This window comes from Drosophila montana, unplaced genomic scaffold (genome assembly GCF_035044405.1).
Source record: "Drosophila montana isolate Dmon_TW-CO22-7 unplaced genomic scaffold, ASM3504440v1 contig_1505_1, whole genome shotgun sequence".
Lineage (NCBI taxonomy): Eukaryota > Metazoa > Arthropoda > Insecta > Diptera > Drosophilidae > Drosophila > Drosophila montana.
In genome coordinates this window covers 3,164,963-3,192,831 of record NW_026996452.1, presented here as the reverse complement: position 1 = coordinate 3,192,831, position 27,869 = coordinate 3,164,963, and the positions used below count along the sequence as shown (strand labels likewise).

Below are 27,869 nucleotides of genomic sequence, written 5' to 3'. Positions count from 1 at the left end.
GGTCAATTTTACCAGCAATTTAAACAAAATTATATGGTTTTTAATTACATTCACTAACCGCGTAAAGAGCACTGTTAAGTTGTTCTGCTATTAACATAGTGGTATTTTTCTCCGTTCACATTAATTATAAGTATTTGCACGATCGTCGCATCTGGTCACACTGGTGCCTATTTTACAGCGGCGTCAACATCGACTCTGCGCACATTTCAACAAAATTTCGTATTTATTGCTAGTTGTACGTTATAAAACATTTAGCACAGTGCAATTACAACAAGTGTGTGGTAATGAGGCTGTTTACGATTTGCACAAACGCGCACAACAAACCGAACGCATGTTAGCAACTATATATGAACTGTGTTTTCCGTCCCCCCTCCGACACACACACACACACACACACCCAGGCGTCGTGCGCCAGGAATAGCCCAATAGGCCAACAACAGCAACAGCAGCGCTATGGATGTTGTTTGTGTAATTGATACTGTTGTGGGCGATCATCTGGAGGATCGTCTCTGTGCCTTAGAGGAGATCAAGCAGGCCGTGCAATCAGCAGGAGCCAATTTTCAGCGTGTACAGGTGCGTTGGCGGTTAAAAAGAAAAACGAAAACTACAACAAAAAATCGTTATACAATAATATATTGGCAACATTTGATTTGCAGTTCGAGCGCTTGGATTATGGCGAGACGAATGTGCAGGAAACCTTCTATAATGCCGATGTTGCCGTTATAGATTTAAGCATATTAACACAACAGCGTCCGCTATCCTATCATTATGGGGTGCGCGAAAGTTTCGGCATGAAGGAAAACATCTTAATCTACAACGATTTGGAGTCCAAACAGACGCTCAGCTTAAGGGTATGTCTAAAGAAAATGTGTACTGACAAACAGGTGTGCGAGCAGCTTGATTAGAAAAGATGTTGGCAAATGCAGGGCAACAACAAAACACACAGCATAATCGACGTGTTCTGCCGATAAGATAAATGACCAAGCAATAAGCATTTGCTTTATGTTTTTAAAACAGCGCCCAGCAGCAGACGCAGCAGCCACTCAAGTTGTTGTTGCTGTTTTTAGTTTTTTGTTGTGCTTCCGTTCTGTGAAACAAAAAAGGTGTTATTTTTGTTTTGGCCGCCGCAGCACGAAAAGCTAACACAATAAAACAAAACAACAACAAATGCACGGACGCCAACGCAAAACACAAAACAACACGCACGGCGTCGCGGGCACACATACAAACACGCTCACACATATATATAAACATGCACGCTATAAACAAACGCAGCGCCTGCATGCACTTACACCGGGCTCCAAAAAAACATGTCTGGCTCACATATAGTTCCACATACTGTAGCATTTCTAAAAACGTATCCAACTTAGCTTACGCCGCTTATACAGCGCCGCCCCGAAAACTAATCTATTTATATATTCGCTCAAGCGTCTGTCATAATATGTTCAATTATGTTTGTCAGAGGGCTCCAAATTTCTGTCTACGCCAAATGCACTTAACTCTGCCGGTCATAAAAACAAGTCCGACATTGTGTGTGTCTCTAATGCCTTAACTCTCTTGTATTACAGCTCTCTTGTGCCAACTACTTGTTCCTCAGCTATAAGCGCAATGCTGAGACCAACTCCTGCCACTTAACACATCAGGCCAGCAACAAGGAGCCACCCGCAGATGGACGCGTGCCCACCACATTACAGTCCCGTCTCAAGCGCAAATTGCAAGATGTTGAAATACAATCAAAGTACGTATTTGCCAGACATTCATTATTATTGAAATTACATTAGTATTTACTTGATCCCAATTGCCAACCATAGGGCACATATGCGCGAGAAATTTCTCAGTGATATGCGAGCGGCGCGAGACGCTTACGCGCCCAGCGATGATAAGTTAAAGAGTATTCTACATGGGGTAAGATTAATGCAAATATTTATCTGTACATGTGTGTACACATATATTTAATTACTATTGCAAAGCTTGAATACATAAATCGATGATTAATATCCAGGTTTCAAGAATTTGGTATTAGTTAAGGTGCAGTACGGGTTAAATTTTAAAAATACTTCAATCTTTTGTGGCGTGTATATTGTATGATTATTTTTTCCGGTTATCAACTTTAATATATCCTAGCTAATTAATTAATACTCCCGCATTTCAGATGCGTAAACGCCTGGACGATCCACACGTGCTGTCCGGCGAGGTATTGCACAGTTTTATGTGCTCGCTGCGGGATGTGCAGGATTACGATGCGATGGTGCGTCTAGTGAATGACTTAAAGAACATACCAAACACACGCAAATATGTGGAAACGGACAACATGAGTTTTTTGTATGCATTCGCGTTGAATCGACGTAATCGGCCGGGGGATCGCGAAAAAGCACTAGAATCATCACTCAAAGCACTCGAAAAGATGGAGAATCCATTTCCGGATATGTTGTGCCTATGCGGACGCATCTACAAGGACATGTTTGTGGAGTCGGACTGTACGGATACAAAAAGCCTGGAGAATGCCATCAAATGGTATCGCCAGAGCTTTGAGGTGCAGCCAAATGAATATGCGGGCATCAACTTGGCCACCCTGCTGGTAATCGAAGGCAAGGAGTTCAGCAATACCGTCGAGCTGCAACATATTGGCATGACGCTCAACAATCTCATTGGCAAAAAGGGCAGCTTGTCAACGCTCAGCGGCTACTGGGATGTGGCGACATTCTTTGAGATCTCCGTGCTGGCCGAGGACTATGCCAAGGCCATACAGGCAGCCGAGTGCATGTTCAAGCTGAAGCCGCCCATTTGGTCGCTTAAGTCAACCATTGGCAACATATCGCTGATACATCGCTTTCGGCGCAAGCCCGAGGATCGCCAGCTGCCCATCGAGGAGCAGGCTTTTCAATTCTGGATGGACTTCTTTCTGATGGCCATTAATGTCAAAGAGATTAATAGCATACGCTTTCCCATTTTGGTAGGTATTGTATTTGTAATTGGTCGAGCAATCGAACAATAATCACTGACTACCATTTTCTTGCAGATACTCGAACCAAACAAGATTTATATGCCCAGCTATGTGACTATGAACATGGATGCCGATGAGAAGTCTATACAGATTGTAAACATTTGTCTGGCGCACTCGAAGAATGCTTGCAAAAAGCTGCACGATTTTCTGTTTGTTGCTTCAAAGATTAAATCAGTTAGTCTTTACAAACGCGACGATCTCTGTGCGTATCTATATGTGCATCACAATTCGGACGATTTTCAAATATACTTTCCATCCACCGAGTGCCGGCAAAGCTTTTACGATCGCATCTTAGAAATGACTGCCGATCAGGAGGTGTTTGTCAATCTGGAGACTGATGAGGCGCAAATCGAGGTGGGTCTAACTTGAGCTAATCAAACTGAATCCATCCTTCTAATTCAACAACAATTTTCAGTATGAATACGATTATAATGATCAGAATCGCAAGATTACGCTGGGCAAGGGCACCTATGGCACTGTGTACGCGGCGCGGGATAAGCAAACGCAGGTGCGTATTGCCATTAAGGAGGTGCCGGAGAAGAATTCACAGGATGTGCAGCCGCTGCACGAGGAGATCAAACTGCATTCGCAGCTGCGCCATCGCAATATTGTACAGTATTTGGGTTCACGTTCCGAGGATGGCTTTTTCAAGATCTTCATGGAGCAGGTGCCCGGTGGTTCGCTATCCGATTTGCTAAAGACCAAATGGGGTCCGCTCAAGGATAACGAGTCCACTATGGCCTTCTACTCCAAGCAGATACTGCAGGGTCTCAAGTACCTACACGAACAGGACATTGTCCATCGCGACATCAAGGGTGACAATGTGTTGGTCAACACTTACAGTGGTGTCGTCAAGATCTCCGATTTTGGCACCTCAAAGCGCCTAGCGCGCATCAATCCCATGACAGACACATTTGCGGGCACACTGCAATATATGGCGCCAGAGGTCATTGATCAGGGAGTGCGTGGTTATGGTCCGCCTGCGGATATTTGGTCTTTTGGCTGCACAAATGTTGAAATGGCCACCGGAAGTCCGCCATTCAGTGAACTGGGCAATCCACAGGCGGCCATGTTTAAGGTGGGCTTCTACAAGAAGCATCCCAACATACCGGAGGAAATGTCTACGAATGCCAAGAATTTTATTTTACGCTGCTTTGCCATAAGCGTGCAGGACAGACCCTCTGCGTTGCAGCTGCTCGATGATCCTTTTCTGACAGAGTAAGTGCGTCCCAGTTGCAGCTTATTCTCAGTTCTCATTTATTTTGGTTTTCTCTTACAGCAAGCCACGCAAGCTGCGACCTGCCTTGCCGATTAACACCTCGGAGTTTGGACGCAGCATCTCTGTGCCCGCTGATCGCTTGGTGCACAAAACGACGCCGCCCTTGACCTATAATACCACATCGAATACGCCCACCACTCCGGAACTTGAGTAAGCTCCAGCTGTTTGCCTGTGTATTTATATAACTAATTTGTTATGTTTTCACGCCCAGCAGCGTCTCACTTGGTACATCGTCGGTGGACATTAATGAGCTGAGCAGCACACAGAATTTTATTATTGAACGCCGGAACTCTTCTGGCTTTCTGCTATCGCCGGAGATTGAACCCCAGACGCCGTCCCTGCGCACCAGCATTAGCGATACGAGCGAAATGGATGGCTTCTATCGTCTGAAAAAGGATTCGCAGCGGCGTACAACGCTCTCCAAAGTGCTAGCACTGGATGAGTCCAAGATCTGTGAGATTTGGGAAAAGAAGATCAATGCAGATCAAAACTCTATAGCCATACGCAAGAGCGATCTGGAGCTGCTTATCCGCGGCCTGCGCGACTACATTATGAACGAGAATGAAAAGCATCTGGAGGCGACAATCAATGAACTGAAGCAGAAACTGGATAACGACGCCGTCGCATTGGATCATTTGCATCTGGCGTTATACTCATTTCAGGATGCGGTTGTGTGTGCGCTGCGCCTGCACTGTATCAAGCCGCATTGGATGTTTGCGCTGGACAATCTGGTAAAGCGCGCTGTGCAGGCGGCTGTCACCATATTCTCACCCGAATTGGGCGCCAATTTGGCGGATAAGGATTTGTCGGGCAATGATGATGAAAGTGTGCATAATGCTGGTCCCCACGCAACGACTGACAGTCAGGAGAAGCAGCCACACGCATTGGATAAGCTGCAGCCCGGCAGCAGCAGCGGCGGTGATCAAGTGGACGGCGTGGGAAACTCGGTGGAGTGTGTGCGAATCCTACGTGATATACGCGACAATCAGAAGCAGCTGCAGCTACAGATTATGGAACAGAACCGGCAGAATCTGCGCGCGCTGCACAACATTAGCCAGGAGCTCGCCCATATCTATATGGGCGGTCGCAAGCGCTTGAGGTGAGTCCCAATTGGGTAGAGAGAATATAGTAGAATATATGTATTTGATCTTTTTGGTTTTTCTTACAGGCGCACATTTAACGGATTTAATAAAAAGTGCCATAGAATGAGCCCTAGCGGCGCAGGAAACGTTGCCGCACGGCCAGCCCAAAATGCCAATGCTCGCCGCCAGCTAACCAAGCAAAATTTTGGTCTGCACGAGATAGACGAGCAATTGGAGCAGTGGCTAGCGCAGAATGACATTGATGAGTTCTCAAAGTCGCTCATACTAAATGAAGGTTTCACATTTGAGGATTTCATCTATAACATGGAGAAGCTAGATCTGATGCGTCTAGGCTTACGGTAGATTATACAGCAATTAAACCCTTCACGTTTAATACTTAATTAATTTTACTTACTCTGCTTCAGCGTGGGCATCGAGGTGCGCTTGTGGAAACTCATCATACAGGAACGTGCCTGCACTTCGGTGTGCGTGGACAGTCCATCGGACACATACCACGAACCGGTCAACAATAATACCATCACAACCAATGCAACGGATGCAGATATTATAAGCCTGGCCAAGGGAAAGATTAGAAAAAGCGAAAGCGAATACGCTTCGTGCAGCGATTGACTAAGCCGCCCCAGAAATCAAGTGGATTCTACATAGAAAAGAAACCGAGAGAAGAGATTGAAGGATCGATTGTTGTTGTTTTTAACTGATTCTTTTTTAATTGTAAATGTTGTATTTTTTTCATGCCACTACTAACAGTTGCAAAAACCTAGGATTAAGCTTAAAGTTTTTCAAACGCCTTAAAAAATGAATTTTCATATACACCTAATTGTATATAGGCAAATGTGTGCCTTTTATCTACTATGCATGTTTATTTATAAAATGGAATTTAAGTGCCTTTAAACTAAAGCAAAAAAGAAACTAAAATACATTGTGAAAAAGAATTGCATACATTTTGAAAAGTTTGATGCATAATGAAATGAGCTAACTAACTGATGTGTTTATTTTTGTGTGGTTGGGCCATAACTTGCTGTAGAGATGTTAAAGTGATGCTGTTAGTTTACATTTTAGCAGTAATTATGTAAACACTTTACAATATTGTTTGTAACAGCGTTTTATTTATACACTAACCAAATTGAACTTATACTTGAGAGAACCAATCAACAAAAGTTGGTGTGCTATTTGCAGATTATGCTTTTTTTTATTGTATATATGTTAACTGTTAACTGAATCAGTTGAAACTGTACTTTTCAACATAAATGTTATTGAAAGTCTGTAATTGCCGGGCTCAAATGTGCTTCCACCTAAGGTTAATTATGGAAAACAATTATGTAACTCTTCTAGTTCGTTTGCCTTTATTTTTTTTATAGATTTTTTAGTCTTTATTGACATTGCAGAAGCTTGAAGTTGACATATGTTAGTTAACATAGTTATGTTATGTAACAAATTGTTATTATTGTTATTCGAAAGCGTTTCGTTCTGTTGCTGCAGTTGTTCTTGCTGTTGTTGTTGTTGTTTTGTTGGTTTTGATGTTCTATTTGTTGCTGTTGCTGTTGTAAAACGTTGTTGTTGTTGTCGTCTCTTATGCCTTGGACTCAGCCTCGCTAGCTGTCGCTGTGGACTGAGCATCGCTGGTCTTGCCATCATCCACCCTGCCAAAGACACAGCATGGGCACTTCTCCTTCAGAGCCAAGCGGTACTTGGGATGACTAAGGAATCGAGTGTTATATAAACAGATTAGATTGACTATAAGAGACTATATATGTATACCTGATGCCATATACAATTGGATTGTAGCAGGCAGCCGACTTGGCGAAGCAGGCGCCCCAAATAGTGTTCAATGGTGTGAGGCCCTCGAATTTGAACAGGCCCATGCAGTTGATGACCAGATATGGTGTCCACGCCATGAACCACAGTGAGATGGTAACCAGAGCGACCTTGGCCAGTTTGCCCTCAGCGCTCTTCTCGGCATCCTCGGACGAGCGCAGCGACTTGACATTCATCTTCTTGGCCTGTTCGCGCATGCCTTTCTCGTGGGCAGAGACGGCCTGTGGAAGAGGTGTGTGAAATGGGGAGATTTTCTCTCTTCGCATGCCGACTTACAGCAATGATGAACCAGTAGGAGTAGCAGATCAAGAACAGCGGAATATAGTAGACAAAGATGGAGTAGAAGATCAAATATGAGCGTGGATTCCAATCGCGTTCCAAATAGTCAATACCGCACGATGTCAGATTACCCTCCGGCACATATCTAATCAAAGCGTATATAATTGATATATATATTTAGAGAATTTATCTTGCTATTCAGCTCACCTGCTCCAGCCGAAGACGGGCGCCAGGCACCAAATGCTCGACATGAACCATATATAGGCGATCTTGCCCAATGCCAGTGGGATTGTCATTGGACGGCCGGCCATGCCCTTGACAATCACTTGATAACGATCCAGCGATATCATGCACATGGACCAAATGGAGCTGCAGCCAAAGGCCGAGCCAAGGCCGGCATAAATGTCGCACATCATCGGACCCAGCACCCAGGTCTCAAAGTACAGATTAATGCCCATCATGGGCGTATTGGTAATCATGATGCCAAAATCGGATATAGCCAAATTGATCACCAATAGATTAGCAGGCGTACGCAACGATTTTGTTGTTGCAAATATATAAATCACCACGCCATTTCCGCACCAAGAAATCATGCCAATTATGATCATATAGGCGGTTAGAATTTTCGCCCAAATGGGATCCATAGCGGGAAATTGATTCCAATATGGGCTAATCAAGTGCGCCATATCGGGTGTGACCTGTGAAAATGGATTAAGCCTTTGACTCCCCTCTCTCTTTCTCTCTCTCTCTCTCTCTCTCTCACCTTGTCCACGACCGATCCATTGGACAGGGCGGCAAAGTGTGGACCCAGCTGTGTGGCTACTGCTGCGAAGCTGCGCGACAAATGTTTGACAGGAAATAGTATATTCCATAAAGATTGCTTCTGTCCCAGGCTTACCTCTCCATTTTGAATTTTAGATATCCGCTTTTGCACTATATCCCGGCTTTAGCTTTCACGAACTTCTGCGACTTACATAAAAAGCTGCAAATTAACGTATAATTTCTTTAATAGTTTTCAATCTCTAACACTTTTTACATAAATTCTTGTATTTTCCCTGAATGTATTTCACTGGAGCGGACTATTCGCGGCGATTGGTTTATTGAAACCTGCGTCTGTGCCTGGCTGAGATGCCGCTTTTATAGTTTATTTTCCTAAACAAGCCAAATTCAATTAGTTCTTGCACCCAAAGGCCTAAAAATAAAGGCGTTAACAGCTTTTGGCTTATAAAACAAACCGAAAGAAATATATAAGAAAATATAAAATATAATATTGCCAACGATGACGCCACAACTGGCTAGCCCAATGTCAATAGTTATGGTTCTTGTTGGGCGTACTTCAAAGGTTTCCAAGCTCGAGATGCGCCCGGCTGGCAACGGGCCAACACCTGAGCTGACATTGTGCCACACACAAATCAAAATAAACTAAGTGGGCGTGGAAAGTCAGCGATTTAATGTGTCAATGCAATGTGCAAATATTAAGACCATAAACAAATCAATAAATGCACTGTACAAACCAAAGAAACTGAAAAGAACATTCAAATTTCAACAGCTCGCAAGCTCATTGACTTCACGCGGCGTATGCGTAATCTCAGCATGAGATCTTTACACATTGCGCATACGCACTGTGGCGAGGCTTTCATTTTAGCAGCAGAGGTTAGCTACAAAATTGGCTCAACGAGATCTTTATTTTACATTTTTACTTCAAATTAAATGAAGCTTAAGACCTGTTAATATATTAAATTAATAGTAGATAATTATACTAAATTTAAAATAGATATTTATGTAGATTTACAATAAAATAATAATAATAATATTAATAATAATATTAATATTAATAATAATAATAATAATATTAATTATAATATTAATATTAATAATAATAATAAAAATAATAAGAACAATAATATTAATAATAATATTAATATTGATAATAATAATACAAATAATAATAATAATATTTAATATTATATATTGACATCATTAAATGATAACTAAAATAAAATCTCTAGATTAAAACAAATAACGTTGTCATCGTTCGTTTTGCAGCTAATGATTTATTATTATTATTTATATTATTTTTTTGATTATTTTTATCATCAATATTGATATATTTATTATTATTATCATAAATGATATTATTAATTTATGAGGTAAGGGCATTCTTATATGATTAATTTTAATCAGATATTTGCGATTATTTTTGTTTTTTAAATAGCATTACTTATTTTATTTCTTTCTGTCTGCTGTATATACGCATTATATGGCATACATATTTGCTTGTACCTAATAATTAATGAACTCTTAATTGCCAAAACAGCTTGTTTTGTACGCCAAATATTGTATCTTTTTCGAATTTGATGACAATTTTGAATCACAAGTGCTGTAGGCGAGCCGCTACAGACTTTAATCTGTCATTAATGCTATTTATATTCCTAGATCAAATCTTAAGCATTAAACGTAAGCTGTTTTTTCAGGCTGTGCGCCGTCAATAGATCTATTCACACTTCAATTGTGACGCTCGTGTTGTATTGTTTACGTGTTGTCTCACATGTCAGAGAGCGTCTAAACAAAATGAGTGTGTTTGGGTGTGTGTTCGGGTGTGTGTTCGGGTGTGTGTGTGTGGCCCGCTAGGGGATGTGGGCGTTGGGTTTTGTCAAATCTTCTATGGTGGCATCAAGCGCTTTGTTTGTTTTATGCGCACAGAAAAACTCAACACAAACGCATCAATTGGGTCACAGCTAATCCGACGCGAGGGATGCTGCGGGAGGGGGGCTGAGGGCTAGTGGCACCCTTATATGGCAACGGAACGCTAAATAACTGTCAATTTACGAGACAATCAGCATGTGTAAAGGTTGAGATCTTTTGGTTAAAATCAATTACCACAAAGCAGAGCGCGAAGAGCGCGAGGCGGGCGAATAAGAAGAAACAGCAACCAGCAATAAAGATAGAAATGAGCAGCAGATCAAACAGAATGCAAACCGGAAGCTGCGCTTCGCTGATGCTGCCGATTATCATCATGATCATTATGAGCATTCCGAACGTCATCACAGTACAACACTTGTTTGCGGTTAATCCGCCTGTCGCCTGGTGCTATGCATGTGTGTGTCTGAGTGTGTGTGAGTGCATATGTAGAAATTTTGAAAAACAAACGTGTAAATAACAAAGATGCCTCATCAGACAATTTTATATGACAGAGCAGAGCGCAGAATATCGAACATCATTTCGAGTTGCTTTAAACAAACAAAAAGCGCCCACCTGCAAAATTCATATAAACAAAGTATATAAACGAAACAGCAAGAAATTCCAAAAAAAAAATAATTTAAATAGGCAAAAAAAAAACACCAACAAAAAACCGACTGCAACAAACATCATGACACAAAAAAGGCACAACAGAAATATAAGTTATTTAGCATTAGCAAAGGCGAAATAAATGTTTCAGGTTTTATTCTTCTTCGTGTGTCGCAGACACTCGACACCGAATATGAGAATACTGTTCAATATATAACCTACACAAATTATAACCTAATAAGTTTAATTGACATAAGTTTATTTAAGTCGAATCATAGGGTCATTTTTAAATTGGAATCATTTTATTTGTAGTTTAACCTCTGTGCTCTTGACTTAATAAATTTACTGAATACACATACACATTTTTAAACTATTCTTGGCTGCAAGCTATATGACGTATGCCATATACCCCATGCTGCTGCATAGCGTATAAATAACAAACACCTTTGCTTTGATTTGTGCTGTTTGCTTTTGTTGTTGTTGTTGCTATTTTTTATTTCCTTTTTGTTCGACAGCGTGTTGTGTGTGGGTACGGCAAGTGTTCTGCGTCTGCGTCTGCGTCTGCGTCTACGTCTGCGTCTGAGTGTGCGTGCTGTGTGGGGGTAAGTGAGAGAGCAGTGAGAGAGAGAGAGCGAGTCTGGCTGCGATGGCTGCTGCTGCTGCTGCTGCCACTGCTCAAAGAACGCCAAAGTAAATGGCGACGCTGGAGCTCTCGTTTGCAATTGAGCGAGTGAACAAGAGTGTAGTAATGTGTGTGTGCGTGTGTGTGGGAGCGCCCTAATCGTCTGTTCTCAGTGTCATTAGCTGCTGCAACAGCTGAGATCACTTCCACTTCGCACTACGCTCGCCAACAGCGATGGCGACGTTAGCAGAGGCTGCAACGCAGACTGCGACAGCGACTGCGACTGATGTTATTTTCAGCCGCGAGCAGAGCGGCCAAAGATTTACAGTAACAACACGAAGCTAATCAGCAGCGTTTGGCGGTTCGCGTGCAGTGCGCTCGGTAAAAATTTTCTTGTGTTGAACACGGCAATATACTGTTAATTTTAGCGCACCGGTCAAAGATTCCAAACGAAAAACACAAATACGGTTTTCCGCCAACTTGCCAGATGCATGCCGATATGTGTAAATACAGTTTCATGTGTTTAGGTATGCGTTTGCGTGTGCGTGTGTGTCGTTATTGTTTGGCTCAACTTTGATCGCTGTTAACTTGTTTTTTCATTGGTGGCCAAAATGAAATGTCAAATTGCAAATTTCGTTTAACCTCTTGTTTGGTTTATTAATTAATGACGAAATTCAAGCAACGCGGCGCGCGTCATCGTGACTGTCGCCAGCGCACGCCTTTGGGGCATAAATGCAATTAAATCATTAATAAAGCCAGACAAACATCCAAATATACTCGATAGCGCCGACTTCATGCACACACACACACACACACACACACACACATGCACGTATGTGAAGTGCAGTAGAATAGTGTGTGGCAAGCGGCACGGAAGCAGCAGCAACAGCGCCGGCAGCAGCAGCGACGGCGGCAGCGGCAACTACTTCGATATTTATTTTCGAATAAATAGTACAAAGTTGAAGAAGCAGCAGCAGCCGCCGCTAAACGTAAAAACAAGGCAAAAATGCCGCCAACGGGCAAAGGGGCAGCCTCTCGATTTTTTCTTACGCGTGCACAGTGAACTGCAACTCATTTGCATTGCCTCAATTGGCAGGGCTGAGCATTTATTAAATTAATCGCTGCAACAACAAATCAAAATATTTCGCACCCAAGTGTGAAAATTTATTTATTACTTAGTTCCAACGATATGTTAAGTGAATTATGCACCCTTCACTATTGAAACTGCCCGAAAAAGATAAACAAATAGATGCCAAAATAAACAAAGCTAAGGCAGTCTGCACATATACACTATAATACCTGCAAATAGGCGAAAACATAAAAGAAAAACATTGAAAACGATTTATGAAAATAAAATTTAACTTTTTTTTACCTGTGTAATAATAAAAGTACAGACTAAATAAATAAACCATTTTTTTAAAGTTTTTTTTAATAATTCAGTTTCTCATGAAAGACACTTCCTAAATAACTTATTAATTTTTAGAATAAATCACATAAAATAATAAATAAATAATTAATTACACGATCTTGAAGAGTTTTTCCTTGTCCATTTAAAATTGTACTGCAACCACTGTGCACAGTGTGCGCGTTTTACGTATTGAGATGATGCTCCGATCCCGATGCTAATGCCGCCGTTATATATATTTGTGTGTGTTTGTGTGTGTGTGTTTGTGTGTGTGCGACTGCGTCTACGTTGCGGGCTGTGTATTTCGGCGGCGTCTGAAATTAACGAAATAGGAAATTTTGGTATTTCTTTATATAAATAGATTTCGCCATACGGAGAAAAGTTAAAACGAGGAAAATGTGAAAAGTGAATGAAACGCACGAGAAAATTTGTTAAAATCAAACAGAATTACATAGACCCCTGAGTTCTGAAATGTGGAACTGAACAAAATATTAAAAACAAAAAAAACAAAATCTGAAATTTGCTGCGAAAACGTCAGAACTCAATTAAATAACACGCACAGTTTTTGTTCAAGTGTAGAGAGAACACACAGACCAAATCGAAAATGTGAATATTTTTTGAAAATAAAAATTGTGCGTAAAAAAAAAAGAAAAGAAGGAAAAAACAGAGAGGAGGAAAACTAGAAGATACGTTAACTCAATCGAATTTGGGGGGAAAAATGCAGGCGTCTTCCACGACAACAACAACAACAACAACAGCCAAGGCGAAAAAGCTGAGCAGCAGCGCCAGCAGCTCTGTGGCTATGACAAGTGCCAGCAAAACGACAACAACAACAACAACAAGCACACGCAAACCGGCAACTGCGGCCGCTGCAGCTGCAACGGCAACGGCAACGGCAACAGCGGGCCCCAAATCCCCACCAAAGGGTGCGCCGCTGATCGGCAGCGATGCGCACGCCGAGATCGAGGAGCTGTCCAATAAGATTAGCGAGCATGCCGATGCCATCTATCACACGTGGAAGAGTCGCGGCGTGCCGCCCGCCCAGCTGTTCGAGATGTACACAAATGCGGCGGCTACCGGCGATTTTGCGGATGTTGCTGTTGCAGCGGCAGCGGCAACGGCGACACCAGCGGCAGCGGCAGATCTGAGCAATGCTGAGGGCTTGCAGAAGATGGTCACCAGCTTTGTGAACAAAGACAAAGAACAGCGGGGCAAGAGCGGCACTAAAAAGTCGGAAGTGGGCGTGGCCGTGCAGTCAAACGGCAATGGCAAGCTGAAAAAAACGACAGCGGGCGCAACAAAAACAACAACAACAGCAGCAACAGCAGCAGCAACTGGCAAGGCGGGCAAATCAAGTCAAGTGGAGCCGCCGGCGCAGGCGCTGCAATCGCCCAAAAAAGTGGCAGCTGTGGCAGCCAAAACAATGCCCGATGTGAATCTCAATTATGACATCAATTTACAGCTGGATGTAAACAATTTGTCGCAGCAACAGACACAGCAATTGCTGCAAATCAGCGAGCTGCTCAAAAAGGAGGCAGCCGCAGCGGCGGCAACAGCTGCCAAAAAGCGGCAAAGCAGCGCCAGCAGCGCCAGCAGCAGCAAAGCAAGCAGCAACAGCAGCAGCAGCAGCGGCAACAAGTTGACAACAACAGAGCAGCCCACAAAGAAACTTAGCAAAACCAGCAACAGCAGCAGCAGCAGCAGCAGCAGCAACAACAGCAGCAACATACGCCCCGTGGATGTGTTAGATGCGCCACGTGTGGGCGTGTCAGTGCTGGATTTGACAGTGAAAACCGCCAGCAAGCTGCACAAGACCAAAGAGAACAACAGCAACAGCGAGCAGCAACAGAAGCCGGCAACAACGGCAGCAACAACCAAAGAAAAGCCAACAATAACGCGCAAATTGACTAACAGCAGCGGCAGCAACAATCGCAGCGGCAACACTGATAACAGCAAAGCCAGCAACATTGTGGCCAATGCAACAGCAGCAGCAACAGCAGCAGCAGCAGCCGCTGACACGCCAGCAACATTGGCGGACACAACGATGCCAACGTTGAATAAAACCAAACCGAGTAGCGGCAGCCGTGCAGCGCTCACCAATGGCCAGGATAAGAATTGTAATTATATTGAATTAAATTAAAATTATTTATTGATTTGCCGCCTAACATATACATATGTATATATACCCAATTGCAGTGGGCAGACCGATCCTAACACGTGGCTCTGTTGCCGAGCGCGTGCTGCTCTTTGAGAAGCGTCCGGATGTGCGCAACTCGTTTCTCGATATCAAACGGCCAGCGGAAGCGCCGCCCAAGAGTCTGCTCAAGGTAAGAGCCCCCAACCCCTCCGCCCCCCCCCCTGCCATACCACCCACAGAGCAAAATACACTCCAAAATAAATCTACAAAAATTGCCGTGCATGTGTGCGTGTTTGTCGGTGGTTATCTAACAATTGCACATTGCAAATGAAAAAAAAAATCACCACAGCCGCACGCCAGCAACAATTGCAACAAATCGCTAGGCTACACCCCGCCCCCCTTCCATCGTCCCCACCCTCTACCAGCCCCCGCAATTAGAATATATCGTGGCTGTTATCGGGCCGCTTTAGCATCATTGATTGATTTAAGGTTACCCCAAGACGCCATCGCCATGTAGATATCGCTTGCCAACAGAGATGAGACCAGAAATATATATATCTACAAATATACAGAAAATAGAAAAACAATACAATTTGCCAATATCCCATTAGGGTTAGTCAATATAGTTGCTTCAACTAGATTGTAGTCGTAAAATCTGTGCGCTTTAGTAGCATATTTATGATCTTCAAAAAAAAAAGGGATTAGAACCAGCAACCTTTATTATTTATTTTTGTAGCCTCATATTGGGTAAAATATTTATACTGATCCCAGCTTGGTATTAGAAGTCGCATCCTTAGAGAAATCGCCAGCTATAGTACCATATAGAAGGTTTTGGGTCCACACATAAATCTCTATAGGCATTTTCTTTGTCCCAATTACGACAAATAAATAATAAAATCAAGGGATATTAATTACTTAATAATATCAAGCAAATTTCTTTTAGAAGAAAGTAAAAGTAAATCAAAATCTGTCCAAAACTTTAATATATCCAACATTTAATTTTGTAGCTGAACCAACGATATTTCAATATTTCTATCATTTCGGATTTATTCGAAATGGGTTGGCCTAAAAAAAACAATTTACTTAGTAGCTATACCTTTCTTTTTATTGCACTCAAATACTGAGTACCCCTATTGGGCATGCATATATTCTCTCGTATACAAACAATCAAATTAAGCATTTACGATCAGCACGATCGTGCATAGGCGAAAAAAATTTAAAAAATAAAAAAAAATTCTATACTCGGCACACTGAATATTGAATACCCTTGCAAAAACCGATCGGAATAGTTGTTATACGAAACTATTCTGATCAGACTTTGCAGCAAAGAATAATTAACTAACTATTTTCTGAGTAAGATGTTGGTATTTTCTCTAACGATTCTTCCAGTAAAGCTATATGATAGTGTAAGCAGCTTTCCCCATGCTCATAGTAAATGTTAAAGTTTGATCGTGATATAGTTGGTCGATCTAACAAAGAAATTTTAAGTTTCCTAGTCTAGACTAAACTAGGAATGGATGGCTAGATCGACTTGGCGTTGGCTACTGAACAAGAATATGTGTACTTTAGTTGTTAGTTTCTTTCTTTGCATTTAACATTTGATAACATCATTAAAATACCCTATAAAAGGGTATAAAAAAGCTTATACAGCGCAACGGCGAGCAGAATACAATACAAAATACAATACAAGCACATGATTATTTAAGCAAACGCGAATTGCATGCACGTTTTTTCATGACTATTGTTTCTGGGATTTTTAAGAGTATCCTCTGCCTTTTTTTTTTTTGTGTTTTGCCTAATTATTTAATTACAACGTGTGTGCTGTGTGAGCCGATTGTCTGACTTCATATAATATTCCATTAGCTATGGCATTTGCTACGTTTCATTGTGAAATGCCTGTATTGGTTTTTGTTGGGTTTTAAGTAAATAATTGCTATAAATAATTCACGCAAACTTGCGTCTGAAGCAGACGCAACTGAATTCTTTGGCCTCTTCGATTTATTTATTGAACAACTATGCGTATGCGTAATATTTTGCTTGGCTATCGAGCGTATCCGTGCGTATACGTAATGTGCGCACACATGCCCCACCTCGATAGCTGTTTGTTCTCTTCTGTCTTGCGCGGCGAGTTGAGATCAATATTAATGCTGTCGTTGACAGTTTGAAAATCATGAATGGCCAATGCGTGCTTTATTATAGCTCCTCAGCTGCGGCTTCTCATAAGAGAATTATGGCCAAAGCAGCTGATGCTGCTCATAAGGTGCACAAAGGCAGAGCACAAAAGCATCGAGCCACAACAAAAGCGTGTACAGATATATTTGACTCAGGAAAATGTTAATTACTAATTGAATATTTCGCACGTGGGCTTTGTAGGCAATCCCAGCTATTTATATCACAATATATTTTTGTAAATTTCTTAAAATTTCTTCTTTGTTTTTTGTGGTTTTGTCAAAAGTTCTAACGAGAAAGACTTTATGAAATGTGTGTTCATAAATTAGAGAAAATCAAAATCGAGTATTTTATGTATATACAAGAAATATCAAGTATACGACTTATAATTAACTGGGTAAAAGTTTGTGTGTGTAGTCATATTCTTAGATTAATATTAATATTTGTATCCAACTGAAATCAGAAATTCCATTCAATTGTTTTCACTGCTTAGGTAATAATTAATTGTTTTATAATTATTCGCAGCTAACCTTTAACTTTGTCAGCTCCAATCGCGCCTAATTTAATTAAATTAAGCACTTTTTAAGAGCCCCCAACGAAACACACACACACACACACACACACTTAGAGAAAACCCACCTATTTCAATTTGAATAGATTTCTTTCTATAGATTATTTTTATTGGCGCCAATTAAGATATTGTAAATTTAGCTTCAATTTGCCGCTGAATTTAGCACAAAAACAACAAAGAAATTCGTGTGTGTGTGAATTTAGCTGCTGCTCATTTTCCGATTTTCTCTAAGTTTCATGTAATTTCCACGAAAATAGTTACGATTTTTTTTTTTTTGAGTTATATTTAACGCTTAAACGGAATTGAATAATTTGTTTATTTAAATAAATGAGCATATTTAATGATAAATTAAAAGGGCAAACAGCTTTCTGGGGCGTGGCAGCTGGAAATATGTACGCGAGAAATGCGCGCAAATGTAAACAAAAACAAATTACTTTTAATTCCTTTGCAAAAACTGAGAAATTCCCAAGTTATTTAGTGCAGAAAGTGCGGCAAATTTAATTGTGTACACAACGAACTTAAGATTTTGGGCAACTATATAAAGTGATTATACCCACGTATATATATATATATATATATACTATATATATTTATACTATATCCTTTGTTTCAGGTTAAGCTGCATGCAACGCCACCGCCGCCGCCCTCACAGGAACAAAATCTACTGCAAAAGGAGATACGCAGCTCAAAGAGCGTTTACATACCCAGGTGAGCAAACTAAATGACAGCAATTCGTATACCCTGTACAAATAAAAAATGGCTATTAAGGAGTAAATTGTGTGCTGGGAGAAACCATGATATGGTATATCTCGGTCAGGACGAGCCGAGTCGATCTAGTTATGTCCTTCTGCTCTTATCCGGCAGAAGGGGAGACATCGCCGACTACACAAAGTGTATATTATACAAAAGATAAAATCGAATAACATATGCTTCGCTAGTTTTGTGTTTTATTTTGATATTCCCTCCAATTTTCAAAATATAGATAAATATGGATTTTAAGACATGGTTTTTTGTAGGCATAGCTCGAATATGATTAGAGCTAGATTCCAGTATACTTCCGTTCCCGACACACTTTTGTCTGTCATATATAACCCCTAAACATTAATTAAAGATCGGAATATAGTCGAGAAAGAATTTCCTGTATATAGTATGCTTTGCAAGGCATCCCCTAGTCGGACACTCCCGACTAGAGGCCCCCTCCCGTTTGATTTGTTAGTCTAATATTATATTTTGCTTTGACAGATTCTACTTTCCACATGGCAAGCCGCAGCCAACCATTGCCATGGAACGTGTCATACGCGGCATATTGTCCGCCTTCGATAGCTTTCCCAACAATCAGGTGACCAAGGATGAGCTGCCGCGCATCCTTAAGCTGTGCGGCCTGCCCTTCTACTGGCGCATGCCGGTCATGATCTTCTGCCAGGCAGGCGCCACAGGTCTGGTGGAACGTCAGCGTTTCGTCGAGTTCTGGAAGCAGTTAAGTTGATTGCCATCACTTGCCAAAAATTAATAATTAAATTTCATGTTTTCTTCTTCCATCCAATCAGAATGAATGTGTATTGCCATGAGGCGGCGTCGCGTTTTGTTTATATATTATCGCGTGGCCAGCGCTTTCGTTCCTATATTGTGCCAGAGGATTTGGTGCCGATGGTGCAAGATGTGGTTGATACGCATCCAGGTCTGGCGTTCCTAAAAGAGGCCACCGAATTCCATTCCAGATACGTGCACACGGTCATCGCGCGCATCTTCTATTCGGTGAATCGCAGTTGGAGCGGCAAGATAACCATATCGGAGCTCAAGCGCTCCGATCTGCTGGAGGTGAGTCGACTGGCATTTGTTCCAGTAAGAAGTGAATAATGATCAAAGCATTTCAGATGATCAGCCTGCTGGAGGAGGAGGAGGACATCAATCAGATAATGGCCTTCTTTAGCTACGAGCACTTCTATGTGATCTATTGTAAGTTCTGGGAATTGGATAAGGATCACGATCTGCTCATTAATCAGGAGGATCTGGCCAAGCACAGCGACAATGCGCTCTCCACGCGCATTGTCGAACGGATCTTCTCCGGCTGTGTGACGCGCAGCGATAACAAAAAAAAGCCCGACGACGAACCAAAAATGTCCTACACGGACTTCGTCTGGTTCATTCTCTCCGAGGAGGATAAACGCACACCGACGGCCATTGAGTACTGGTTCCGCTGCATGGACATTGATGGCGATGGCGCCCTCTCCATGTACGAGCTGGAATATTTCTACGAGGAGCAACAGCAGCGCATGGAGGGCATTGGCATCGAGTGCCTGCCCTTCGAGGATTGCCTCTGTCAGGTGGGTTAGCCCTGATCCCTGACAGCATTTATCCCAATGCTTATTCGTGTTACCTCTCACAGATGCTGGACATGATTAAGCCTGCAAACCGTGATTCCATTACCTTGGGTGACTTGAAGCGATGCAAAATGACGCACGTGTTCTTCGATACCTTCTTTAATCTAGAGAAGTATCTAGATCACGAACAGCGCGATCCGTTCGCCGCACAGCGCGATGAATCCGTAAATATGTTCCATAACCAACAACTTTCCCAGCTAGACTCGACCTATATATATATATATATATTCTCTTCCTGCCTTTACAGACCTCCGATTGGGATCGATTTGCGGCACAGGAGTACGAGCTGCTTATATCTGAGGAGAATGATTGAAGCTCGTTATCGAAATTCGGGTCCAACTATTTATTTATATACATATACTATACAGACTCACCCTCACTCACTCACACACACACAAGAAGGCCACACACGCAACCAAAATATATTTATTTACTTACAAATTTTTATACAAATTTTACACTACGTGAAAAAATTTACAAAAAAAAAAAAAAAAACCCCAAAAAAAGAGATCAAAACAAAACAAAAAAATAAACAAATATTTTAGTGCATATGTGCAATAAATCTTAATTATATTTATTAATGAGTTTCGAATATGCAAGCTGCATGAGTCAATTTTAATTGAGTAGTTAACCTTAGTCAATTTAATTTGTGCAAATTTTGTTTAGTTGAATATGATAAATAAAATTAATCATAAATTTGTTAAAATGCATTTCTATCTGAATTAATAATGAAATTATTGAGAAACGAATGTCAATGTTGAACGCAAAGCTTTTAAACAATTTACATTAAAATAAATTATTTAAAATAGCGTCAACTTCATCTTTTTAGGATTAAAATAAACTTGTATCGTCAATATAAATAGCATGATGATTAAATAGCCTTGTAGAAATATGGCTTACGGTTTGACAGACGCGAGCTCGACTTGCTTCTTTCAATATATATAGAAATATATATAGTCCTATCTTTATAAGATATAGCTTTAATGAAAGTGCAACAGAAAGAGGCACTTCTGCCAAGTTTCATATATATCTTAAACAAAAAATTTGTACATACAAGAAGCTACCTTCGACCGATCATTCCTATAATAACTATATGATATAGTAGAATGATGTTGATAAGATTTTGCAAATATGTGGAGCATAGTGAAACTCATAAATGTCCAGTTCGTGTAATATATCTTGATAAACAAATTGTAGATACAATTACATAGTTTTCGACCGATCGTTCCTGTGGCCCATATGATATATTAGTCCGATGTTGATTTTGCATATATGTACGAAGCAAAGTGAAACTTATATATGCCATCTTTGGTTAACATATTTTGAAAAACAAAAAAGGTTCTTCATACAAGAACTCTTACTTTTTGACGGATGTCAGCTAGAACAGATATTCGTCCGATCGGGCCAGTTGCGACAAAGGTAATGTCTCTAGCAAAGAGACCGACACGGCAATATTTCATTTTATTTATATATATATATACTTTTTTTAATCGACTAGGCAAGAATATACACACTCTTTAAAATTATAATGCCCTTATAGCCACGATAGCAATAGATACGAATGCGAGTTTGAAGTCTTATTTTGCTTTTACATTTTTTTATTAATTGTTTTTTTTTTTTGTTAATTTTTTTTTACTTTTCCTTGTACAACTTAAATTAGTTAAAAATATAATTTGCTTTTCATCTCTTTAATTGGGCTTTTGCTTTTGCCTAATTAAATATCTATTTAGAGTTATTGAAATATATATATATATAAAGATATAGGGTTTATGAAACACGCAACAGGCATAGACTGTTGTCGTTCTCATATTTATTTTGCTCCAGTTAGTCGCACTTATGGATTGTTTTAAAAAAAAGTGGTGTATTTTTTTTTATTATTATTTTTGAATTACAATTCTAGTGAAAATTTATGTTTTTACAATTGGCCTTAATTGGATTGAATGTTGCAAACTATTTTTGAACGGCTGCGTGCATAAACAATTTACGCTGCTTGTCAATTCTGAATCACAGGTGCATTGGGGATAGGGGGGAGAGTGATACATTTTTTGTATATATATTATGTATATAAATTGCGCAAGAGCCATTCAAAAATTGTGCGACAGGTAGTAGGGGGCTATGTACCGACCAAAGTATCATTTAAACGTGACTAAAAATAATATAACACATTAACGATCATATATATGTTACTAAGATTAAATAGAGTTCGAAATTAAAGCAAATTGCAAAGCAGAAAATGTTTTAACAAAATGTAACTCTAAGAAGTCTAAAAAGTGAATTCAATGAAAAGCGCAGGCACAAATTTCGGAGATGGGTAAAAAACAAAAGAAAAAGCGTTGCATTTTGTTGTGTTGTCGTTGTTGTTGCTGCGGTTGTTGTTGCTGTTGTTGTTATAGCTGTTATTAGGCTAGTCGCTTTAGCTTTTGTTTACTGCGTTTGTTAACTGGTCGTTTACTGTTTGAGCCGTACTTTTTCACTATCCTCAAAGTTCTTATCATTATCGTTGGTGGGCTCCGAATCTGTTGTTTCCGTTGTGCCATCGCTGGTCACGCTGGCATCCTCATCGTTGTTGCGAATGTAAACGGGCTTCGTATTGCCGCGCACATACTCCGCGGTAATGTGTACGCCTCTAATATCCGAGCCGGGCACAATGAACATGGGATCCAGCAGTAGCGTCTCCTGTGGATATATATGATATGATTAAGATCAGTCGATTCACTAACATTTCTTGGAGCTCACCATTATGGAGCGCAGACCGCGCGCGCCTGTATGCCTCTCCATGGCTAATGTGGCAATTGATTCTACAGCGTCCTCGGTAAATGATAGATCCACCTCGTCCAGGCCCAGCAGCGCCTTATATTGCGGTACCAGGGCGTTGCGCGGCTCGGTTAGAATGCGCACCAGCATATTGACGTTCAAACTGTGGAAGGGTACAATGACCGGAAAGCGACCAACGAATTCCTGTGCATAAACAGCAGTAAGTAAATAATATATCTAAATATATATACTATTCAATGATAGTTTAGTTCGAGCTACTAACGGGTATCATGCCAAATTCAACGAGATCACGCGCCTGCACCTTGGTCAGGCATTTATCACGCTCTTCCTGATCGTTGTCCATGGGACTCGCTGTCGATTGAGCTGCTCGACGGCCAGAGCCGCTGGTCGAGGGCATGCCAAAGCCCAGATACTATTAAAAAGGCAAACAAGCGATGAGTAAAGCTTTCAGTCTTAGGCTACGGCTCGGTTCTCACCTTCTCATTTAGACGCCGGGCAATCAGGCGATCCAAGCCCGTATAGGCGCCCGAGGCGACAAATAGTATATTCGTTGTGTCAACCTGCACCGTTTCGCCGCGCAACTTACGCGGTGAGTTGCGCTCGGGTACATTAACCACGGTGCCTTCCAGCATTTTAAGCATGCCCTGTTGCACACCTTCGCCGCCCACGTCGCGCAGCTGATGTATACCGGGCACAGCGCCAATTTTGTCCACCTCATCCAAGAAGACAATGCCTGTTTGAGCACGTTCCACGCTGCAAGAGAAAAAGAGAGAGAAGAGCGTTAGTCTCAGTTGCCTGTACTGATTGAGTGATTGAAGATCAACGCATAGACCAATCCGCAAGAGTTAGGCAGCTGCAATTTGTCCTCAAGTTATCTTATATAATGAAGGTACATGATTATATAGGCTTTTCGAAAATTCCACACGCGACTGTGAAAAATTGGCACAAAACTGTTGAATGAAATTATTTGTTTACCCATGGTGGGTGAAGTTTCGGACTCAAACTCATTTCCGGGTATCTTTTGGGAAATTTCCACCGCTAGTATCCGATCGGAATAAAACTCATTTTCAAATATCGCTAAGACAATAAATTGAAGAGTTAATTTAAAGTAATCTATCAAATCCCGGCTAGAGAATGTTGGATTGGCTAATCACCAGGCCAGCAAGGCTGGAAAATGGGTGGAAAACAAACTTGGAATTCACGGGAAGAAAAACAGATTTTAAATGTCATGTAATTGTGTAAGTGTAATTACTTGTAGTTGGCATCCTGCAGCAGCTTTGATATAACGCTCTCGATATCCTCGCCCACGTAGCCGGCTTGGGTGAGCGTTGTGCAATCGCAGATGGCAAACGGGACATCCAAACAGCGGGCAATTGTCTGGGCAATTAGGGTTTTACCGGAACCTGTCGGCCCCAGCATTATGATATTGCTCTTCTCCAACTTGACATCGTTGCTCTGCTTGTCCAGTATCTCGGAGCCGGGCCGATGTTCGTTGCGCGCGGAGCCGACGCTGCTGGCGCTGCCATGTAGACCGCTGCCGAGACCGGAACCAGTCAATCCACCACCCAAACCCATTTGCGCTGGCTTTGGCGGCAGCTCGCTGCCCGGCGTGCTGTTCAGTGTGTGACCAATGCCGGTGATATGCAGCAGATCCGTGCGCGGTATACCATCTAGTCCGCCGCTGCCGCTGCCCGAGCCCGTAGTTGCCTGCTGCAGCTGCGGCAAATTGTGATGGATGCGCTTGTAATGATTGTAAACGGCAACGGCTAGGACCTTCTTGGCAAATTCCTGACCCACGACATGCTTATCCAGATACTCCATGATCTTTTGTGGCGGCGGCGGCGGTTTTCGCTGATTCTTTGGCTCCTCCTTGATGCGCTGCTTGGTCTCCACGTCGGAGAGCACCACAAAGAAATAATTGCACTTGGCGCACTTCACAAAGCGGGTTGAGCTGACAAATGTCTCTACTTGGGTGCAGGCGCTGCCACATTTCGGACAGGACAAAAACTTATCACCACCAGCGCCGCTGCCGGTTGTGTTCGCACCGCTGCCTCCAGCGCCCGCGCCAGGTGCTTTGGCGGCACCACCGCTGCCACCTACGCCAGGGCCGGTTCCTGTATCAGTGCCAGTGCCTGTGCCCTTGCCGCTGCTCGCATCCGACATGGATGTGACCCCATTCGTTATGTCAATGTAGGCGGGTATGGCCACCAGCGGCTCCAGCAGTAGATGCCCATTGGCGGTGCAGTGTTGTGTGGCCAAATGGAACCGTCGCACGGCAATCGCTCTGCCCACCAGCCCAGTGCTCAGTATGATGCATTTGGGTGTGTGCTGTACGTGGCTGCCTCCTGCGGGCGAAAGAGAAAAAGAGAGAGAGAGACAGGACTTTAGTATCTATTTTATATGACAAATGTTTTGCTTTGTCGTCCAGCACATTGAACCCTCCGCGAAGAACTTTTTGATGCCCTCAACGACTCTTCAGATTGCAGATTGTAGACAGCTTTGTGACAACGGCTTGATTATCTTATGTTATATAATATATAGTATATGAGAATGCGAGTCAGTTTGTCTAAGAATAAAATTTCTTCTCAAATTTTTAGACAATTTTCATAATTTCTATATTTTTATCCATGATGATACCATAACCTGTATATGCATCAACAGATGCATCCATAAAGCCAAATGTCTATGGCGCCCCTCGAAGCTATCCTAATGAATTTTGGCAAGGAACACAAATGCCGCCTTTTTCGAATCCTTGCACTTATATATAGAGACAAGCAAAATCCTTTGAAGATCGCTTGATCTAATATTGTCCTATCCCTGGTCCCTGGAGGGGGCGCCTTTTATTGGGGTTTGTTTGGATGGTGTCTGTTGACAATTCATGCAAATTGTCGTTCTCGTTGATAGTGGAAGAAATCCAAGGCCAATTAGCAGCTACGCATATAAAGATTATTCAATTCAATTAGAGCCTAAAAAAACTGACAAGTTCAGAGGAAAATGTTGGACATTGATATTTAACTCGGTAAAAAAAATGCAGTTTCAGCAGTAAATAATGAATTTAAATACTATATAAAGACTGGTTCAGGTTGTATTTGTAATATCAAAAAAAAAGTCAAAGAGTAATACAGTGAAAACTCTGTTCGTGATTTACAATCAGGAATATCTCGTGAAGTAAGTAGCAATATTTAAATTTGGTTAAAACAAGATTTCCTGTCGTAAGCTTATTTCTAGGTTTACTTTTTTTTTTAACTAGTCTTGGGTTCTCTTTGGGGAAATCTTTGTACAACAAAGTTTTGGGACTTGGAAAATAAGTCTGTTCGTCTGTCGAGCTTTCACTGTACGTGAAAGTGCACATTAAATAAACGACTCGTCATAATACCCTAACAACTTGCACTTATATAATTGGCCTTTCCACACTTCCGTAAAACCTCTTGCTACGTTTATAAAAAAAAAGTTTATTACCTGCGACTGGAAAAATGACTTTTGCCATTTGTGCACATTAGCCATACGTACATAAAAAATGTATGTTTTCAAGCGGCTGATCATTGCGTCAAAGCTGTAACCGCAATAATTAAACCTCGACCACATTTAAAAACAATTCAAGTTCAGTTCAAAATCGCGGCCGCTGCCGCTGTAAACAACAAATCGAACAACAACAACAATCAGCGCAAATACGATACATGCTACGTTGTCTGATTGGAATAACGTTACGTCTATGCAATGTTGACCTTCGCCAAATGCTGTTTGACATGAATTTAAATCATATAACGCATTCAAGTTGGCTCCAAATCAATGGCTCAAAACGTGTGGGCCAGCCTTGTTGGCCAAATGCGACCTTCATATAAGCCAAAAGTGAGTGTAACGTTTATTATGCAGCAAAGAATATCTGATAAGAATATTGCCAAACGGACTCGGTAATATTGTTGTTATTGCTGCTGTTGTTGCTTACGGCTGCTGCGGCTACGTGACGGCCCGCTCTCTGCAAATGACGCAGTTACGTATGCGATTTTGCACACACAAATCATAAATTTAATATGTTTTGTATGTTTGCGATTGATTGTGAATTGCCATTTTCCGCTTACCCTTTGTCCAAATTTTATATCTTGGAGCCAGCAAAATGATGCGCCGTACCATGCTCATTGTGAAGCTCTGGTTGCTCTGATGCTGCTGGTATTACGGAAATCTCAGCTGGCGGGTTCGCTCGCTCACACTCACACACACACAAAAACACACACAATACTCTCTTCCTGCTACTGTTCGGGGGCTGCTGGTATTTTGTTCTTGTTGTTGCCAGCTTGTTCTGGACTATTTTGACAAGCAAATATTGCTGGTCATTCGATTTAGCTTTGCACAATTCTCTGAAGAAATTGTTGATTTTCACTCGTAAGAAATATATTTTTCTAAGCTTTTTATTCCTTCCTTCTGGTCTGTTGTACGACGCAATTGTTAATTTTTCGCTGCGCGCTGCTGGTATTTTTGTGTGTGGAAAATGTGAATAAAATAGATTGCGCTCGGCGCGTTGCTGTATCTCTGCACTCGTTTGGCGGTGTGTGCATGTATGTGTATTTGTACGCGTGTGTGTGTGTGTATGTTGTGAGTGTGTGTTTCGGTTTTTCTGATTTCTTCTCACACGTTGTTTCGTGCGCGCTGGCCACAGTATGTGCTTCTTCTTAGTGTTGCTTGTTTTTTTGGTATTCACTAGCAGTTGTGTTTTTGAAGCCGTTTTTGTTGACGATCCATGACACAGTTTAATTAAATGGCGTCCAAGCACCACTGATTCACTATCCTGGTGGTCCTGTTAAAAACGCGACGTTATTGCTGATGCAAACCCGGACTTTTGGTTAGTTCACAACATACAACAATGCTAGACAGTCTTTGAGCAGCTGTTAATTGGACTACAGCTGTTGCGCGCGGCTCTTCTTCTTGCCTGTGCTGCGCACCGTGGTACATACAATGACATTAAGTGACCAAAAGGTTATCGAAAAATACACAAATGAATTTGGACTAAATTACGGCCAGAAATATAGAAAAAATTTATATAGGG

The 27,869-nt window shown here is 41.6% G+C and overlaps 4 protein-coding genes across 7 annotated transcripts; 2 read left to right on the top strand and 2 right to left on the bottom strand.

Moving 5' to 3' along the window:
* Positions 1–165: 165 nt before the first annotated feature.
* Positions 166–6,354, top strand: Ask1 (apoptotic signal-regulating kinase 1). 2 transcript variants are annotated; one of them, XM_064696813.1, is made up of 11 exons: positions 166–573; positions 657–851; positions 1,569–1,738; positions 1,812–1,905; positions 2,153–2,953; positions 3,020–3,358; positions 3,420–4,222; positions 4,284–4,433; positions 4,498–5,382; positions 5,452–5,724; positions 5,791–6,354. In XM_064696813.1, exons 1-11 carry the CDS (start codon positions 454–456, stop codon positions 5,993–5,995), a joined length of 4,035 nt encoding a protein of 1,344 aa, XP_064552883.1. In that variant the 5' UTR covers positions 166–453; the 3' UTR covers positions 5,996–6,354. The 2 variants fall into 2 exon arrangements, with proteins under 2 accessions (XP_064552883.1, XP_064552876.1); XM_064696806.1 differs by having other exon boundaries at positions 4,495–5,382.
* Positions 6,355–6,701: 347 nt separating this feature from the next.
* ninaE (neither inactivation nor afterpotential E) lies at positions 6,702–8,583 on the bottom strand. 2 transcript variants are annotated; one of them, XM_064696973.1, is made up of 7 exons: positions 8,517–8,566; positions 8,379–8,462; positions 8,244–8,313; positions 7,688–8,178; positions 7,478–7,625; positions 7,145–7,422; positions 6,702–7,083 (listed from the first exon to the last, which is right to left on the bottom strand). In XM_064696973.1, the coding sequence occupies exons 2-7, from the start codon at positions 8,384–8,386 to the stop codon at positions 6,957–6,959; spliced, it is 1,122 nt and encodes a 373-aa protein (XP_064553043.1). In that variant the 5' UTR covers positions 8,387–8,462; positions 8,517–8,566; the 3' UTR covers positions 6,702–6,956. The 2 variants fall into 2 exon arrangements, with proteins under 2 accessions (XP_064553043.1, XP_064553035.1); XM_064696965.1 differs by having other exon boundaries at positions 8,379–8,583.
* A 4,712-nt stretch (positions 8,584–13,295) lies between these two features.
* Positions 13,296–20,527, top strand: LOC135438515 (mucin-5AC). The gene is made up of 8 exons (XM_064696849.1): positions 13,296–14,912; positions 14,992–15,122; positions 18,286–18,380; positions 18,915–19,148; positions 19,220–19,490; positions 19,547–19,996; positions 20,059–20,217; positions 20,301–20,527. Exons 1-8 carry the CDS (start codon positions 13,514–13,516, stop codon positions 20,364–20,366), a joined length of 2,805 nt encoding a protein of 934 aa, XP_064552919.1. The 5' UTR covers positions 13,296–13,513; the 3' UTR covers positions 20,367–20,527.
* A 1,367-nt stretch (positions 20,528–21,894) lies between these two features.
* ClpX (Caseinolytic protease chaperone subunit) lies at positions 21,895–27,851 on the bottom strand. Of its 2 annotated transcripts, XM_064697061.1 has the most exons (8): positions 27,683–27,851; positions 26,908–27,620; positions 24,081–25,173; positions 23,305–23,581; positions 23,091–23,240; positions 22,790–23,011; positions 22,520–22,729; positions 21,895–22,199 (listed from the first exon to the last, which is right to left on the bottom strand). In XM_064697061.1, exons 2-8 carry the CDS (start codon positions 26,963–26,965, stop codon positions 22,167–22,169), a joined length of 2,043 nt encoding a protein of 680 aa, XP_064553131.1. In that variant the 5' UTR covers positions 26,966–27,620; positions 27,683–27,851; the 3' UTR covers positions 21,895–22,166. The 2 variants fall into 2 exon arrangements, with proteins under 2 accessions (XP_064553131.1, XP_064553123.1); XM_064697053.1 differs by having other exon boundaries at positions 26,908–27,851.
* Positions 27,852–27,869: the final 18 nt, after the last annotated feature.